The sequence below is a fragment of the Merops nubicus genome, unplaced genomic scaffold, assembly GCF_000691845.1.
Source record: "Merops nubicus isolate BGI_N331 unplaced genomic scaffold, ASM69184v1 scaffold22225, whole genome shotgun sequence".
Taxonomy (NCBI): Eukaryota; Metazoa; Chordata; class Aves; order Coraciiformes; family Meropidae; genus Merops; species Merops nubicus.
Window position 1 is genome coordinate 1 of NW_008609243.1, and position 4538 is coordinate 4538.

Sequence of the window (4538 nt, forward strand, 5' to 3'; positions counted from 1 at the left end):
AGAGAAAGGGAATAAGGGAGAGAGACAAATTGGAGAAAAAATACTAAACCAGCTCTGAGAAATAATGGAAATAATGAAATATATACAAGTATAAAACAACTCGAGTCTCCACCACACCCCCAGTGCCAGTCGCATCACCAGTGGTGCTGTGGGGCAGGCACTGGGGAAATCCCAGGCCAGGCTCAGTGACAGATGGGAACTGGATGCAGAAATGGGTTCTAGAACTGGATTCAGGAACAGATGGATCAGGATCAAAGGCAGAACAGAGTCCTCCTCCCATGCTGGCTGTTGGAGAAGAGGCCTGACCCCCCTGATCCCTCACCTACACATGCCGTCCAGGGGAGGGGATCCCTTGTTGGTCAGTCTGGGGTCACCTCTCCTGGCTGCTCCTCCTCACAGGTATCCCCTCTTACTGCACCCCAGGTTGGGACACAAGGTTGAGCACTGAGTGTGGTCTGCACAGGAGCAAGTCTGAGCAAGAGCCTTTCTGCACACCCCAGTCCTTGGTGGCAGCTCTGAGCATGGAGCATTGTCACTGCTAGAAGCAGAGTCTGGCTGTGAAAATCTGCATTTAACTGCAGGCAGTGCTGTTAGCTCAGAGAGACTGAGCAGAGAAGTAAAATCACTGGACAGGATCAGTTCTGTTCTGACTCAGAGCAGGATGTTGGGGGCGGTTTGAAATGGGTCAGGTGCACAAACTCACTGGTTTGCTGTTAGAGCTTGTGTCAGTCACACGTGGTGTGGCTGCTGTTGTTTCTCACCTGTAACTTGTAAATCCCACCTTCTCTTTCATCTCTGATACAGAAACATGGATTTATTGCTTTATTACTCTGTCTGGCCAGAGAATTTTCTTTAAAACTTTAGTTGGACTTTTGACCCTATTTCCAGTGTAATGTAGTGCCTGTTTTTTTTGTTTTTGGATCTCCTCCTTCCCTTGTTTGTTTGTTTGTTTTTAAATTGATCTGTAATGAAATGTAATTTTTTTTAAAAATAATTTTAAAGTCATCCCATTGCCAATCAGCTGCATCAAAAACATCACAGCGAGCGTGGCTGTAAAATGAGAGGAAATCTACTTGGAAAATACCTTCACCAAGTGGAAAATGTTTGAAAATGTTGCTCTTCTGCACTCAAAATAGCTTCATCATCTTAGCAGAAGATCTGTGGTGATGTTAGTTCTCAGTGTCAGCAGGGACTGTGTTCTTTGTTTTTGGATCTCCTACTTCCCTTGTTTGTTTTAAATTGATCTGTAATGAAATGTAATTTTTTTTAAAAATAATTTTAAAGTCATCCCATTGCCAATCAGCTGCATCAAAAACATCACAGCGAGCGTGGCTGTAAAATGAGAGGAAATCTACTTGGAAAATACCTTCACCAAGTGGAAAATGTTTGAAAATGTTGCTCTTCTGCACTCAAAATAGCTTCATCATCTTAGCAGAAGATCTGTGGTGATGTTAGTTCTCAGTGTCAGCAGGGACTGTGTTCTTTAGCTTGTTTATAATGAGCTGGCAGGGGTTTCACTTCAGTTCCTGGGGTCCTTGGTTTGGGGTGGATTTGGTCTGTGTGTCTATATTAGGATAAAGCTCATTTATAAGCTTTTTTTTTTTCCTCCTTGTTTTGGGAATGCTACTGATTATAATTCAGTGCTAACAAAGGTCTGTTTACAGGTCAAGGTTGTCATTTTGGGACAAGATCCATATCATGGACCTAACCAAGCTCACGGGCTGTGTTTCAGTGTCCAGAAGCCTGTTCCACCTCCCCCCAGGTATGACAGGGCTTGATTTATAAAACCCCCTTTTTGTTGAGAGATTCTTTGCAGTTCTGTGTTACTTAGGGCTGTGAGTCAGGTAACTGGTATGAATTGTGTTGAGACTACTGGAATTTGAGTTGTCTCACCTAGAAAAAAAATCACTGCTGAATTATAGGTAATTCTACATAGCTTGATATCCTGAAGAGCATGCTGGATGTAAATTTGCATCTTTAATTGTGCTGAAACCTTCTCATTAAGCCTCTATCCAGGCACACAAAGGGGGGGTCCTTGTTACCCTTCCTCTACAAATGGCTTTGTTACCTTGGGTGATGAGATTTCTTGCCTAGTGTCAGAGCAGTGAGTGGTGCTGTTTGCTCTTTAAATGTGAGTGTTTAAAAGCTGGTGGTTTTGTTTGCAGTTTAGAAAATATTTACAAAGAACTATCTACAGATGTTGAGGGCTTCACTCATCCTGGACATGGTGATCTCACAGGCTGGGCCAAGCAAGGTGAGTTAATAGATGTTGTTGTCCATTGTAGGTCATAAAAACCTGTCTAGAAACAAGACCCATGGTTGAAAATAGTCCCTCTGTGAAAGACAACATTAATTCTGAGTGTGTCACTTATTGGGGACGTTAGAATGAGAATTGGATTTGTCATTCCTCAGGGGAGGAAGGGAAGAAACAGTCAGGGCTGGCCTGGCTTTTTGTTCCACCCCGTGTGTTTGCTGTTTGGCAGGAGTGCTGCTGCTCAACGCGGTCCTCACGGTGCGAGCCCACCAGGCCACCTCCCACAAGGAGAAGGGCTGGGAGCAGTTCACGGACGTGGTGGTGTCCTGGCTCAACAAGAACCTGCAGGGGGTGGTCTTCATGCTGTGGGGAGCCTACGCCCAGAAGAAAGGCAGCTCCATTGACCGGGTACTGGTTACTCCTCCTCCCTTCCCTCTCTTCTCTCCGGTTGGGTGGACACTAGAGGGCACTTCCCTGACAGAATTGGGGTTTTCACCCTGCTTGAACTCTGCTGGTTCTTCTGTTCCAGCTTTAGCCTTTGCCAGAATTAAGCAACAGAAGTGGAGCAAGTGTAACCTTCTGTTGTCAGAAAAGCACCCAGCTGAGGAGAGAAGTGTTTTTTTCTAGGAAAAGGCTCAGGAATAAGGATACAACTTGCTGTTAGGATTGCAGCCATTGAAAACCAGCCAGGGTGTTAGTGCTGCTTGACGTAGTCCATCCTCTCCTCAGTGGGACAAAAGTCTCGGCCCTCGTGGTCCTTCAGGTCCTTGGGCTGGTGGCTGAGGAGGTGTGGAGAGGAAATCCCACCTCTGGCAGGGGCAGAGGCCACCAGCCTGGTCCAGGGAGCCGGGGGGGATGCGACTCTAACGAGCAGTTTCCTCTAACCCTCCACAGAAACGGCACCACGTCCTGCAGACGGCCCATCCCTCCCCTTTCTCTGTCAACAGAGGATTTTTTGGCTGTCGGCATTTCTCCAAGACCAACGAGTTGCTCAAGAAGTCTGGGAAGAAGCCCATTGACTGGGGAGCGCTCTGAGCTGCGCCCCGGAGCTGCTGGGGGCTCGTCGTGGGAAGCAGCCCCTGCTTCAGGGGTTGTCCTCTTTCTGGAAATCTCCACTGACCTGAGGATTTCTTTGGGTGTTGACCAAAGGAACACATAACCAAACTTTCAGAGAGGCTATATATTTTTTTAAAAATCTTTTTTTAAAGATCAGCTTGGAGTCTTACAACTTTTCTGCTGTTTGAACAGGGCTTAGCCTAATTTGAAGCAAAGAAAAAAAAGTTCTATCTTAATTTGTGTTTGTTGTTCTAATGGGAATATATTTTCAGGTTCTTGGGGTGGCAGTTCTTAGAGGGGAAGCTGTTCAGCTTTTGTAAATACCCTGTTGTGTTTCTTCCCACTCTGCAAATCCCCTTTTGTATTTGGGGGGGTGTGATGACTCCATGGGAGAAGAGGGAGATGCTTTTGTGTTTAGCTTTTTGCTACAGGTTAGTAGATTTTAGTCCCTTTTGGGACTTTATACACTGTCAGAGGCATTACTTGGCATATCCATACTTGGGTTAAATCCCCCAGCAGCCAAGGGGAGACTGTGACCAAGGCTCTGGTTGTGCCCTGAGCTTTTTGTTGGCATTTAGAGAGAAAAACAGAAGTTTTTAGGTTCTTACTCTGAGTGTTATGTGCTTGGATGACAGGCAAGCTGTGATGACCACGAACTTTGGCGTACCTTGCTGATGGCAGCAGTGAAGGTTTGTTCATCAAGATCTTGCCAGTTGATGGGCTGAGAGTTGCAAATTATTTCAGGTCTTTTAAGATCTTAAACCAGGGGGAGGTTGGTACTTTGCTTTCACAGGAGCAAATTGAGGTTTCCAGCCACTGTTGAAAGTAGCTGTTGGGTCTTGCAGGGTGAAGATGAGGTTGGACTTTACAGTTCTGCGTTTCCAGTCCATCTTTGGATGGACATCATTTCTTTAATGGAATTAAAATGTCTTGTTCATTTGGAAATGACATCTGTTTTTTTGTGGAACACCCCTGTAAGCCTTTCTCTGGTATTTGCCTGGATAGGTAACACTAGTACAAGTGACATTCACTTTCTGTGGCCTTGGGTTTTGTTTGATGTTTTTTTTTCTCCCCTCCCCTTTATTTTTTAAATAAAAATGACTTCCTTGATGCTGCGGTGTGACCTTGCAGAGGTAGGAGCAAGGCAGGGAGGACTGCCCGAGGCGCAGCCCTCGCTCTGCAGCGGCTGCTGGCCCAGGCTGGGGGGGGTCCCAGCTCTCCCTGGGGG

At 46.0% G+C, this 4538-nt stretch overlaps 1 protein-coding gene across 1 annotated transcript; it reads left to right on the forward strand.

Moving 5' to 3' along the window:
* Positions 1 to 1664: 1664 nt before the first annotated feature.
* UNG (uracil-DNA glycosylase) lies at positions 1665 to 3289 on the forward strand (the record flags this gene model as incomplete). Its single annotated transcript, XM_008940544.1, has 4 exons — positions 1665 to 1762; positions 2166 to 2254; positions 2484 to 2662; positions 3149 to 3289. Coding segments are annotated over 4 exons (507 nt in total), but the record flags the coding sequence as incomplete, so codon positions are not given.
* Between the last annotated feature and the right edge of the window lie 1249 nt (positions 3290 to 4538).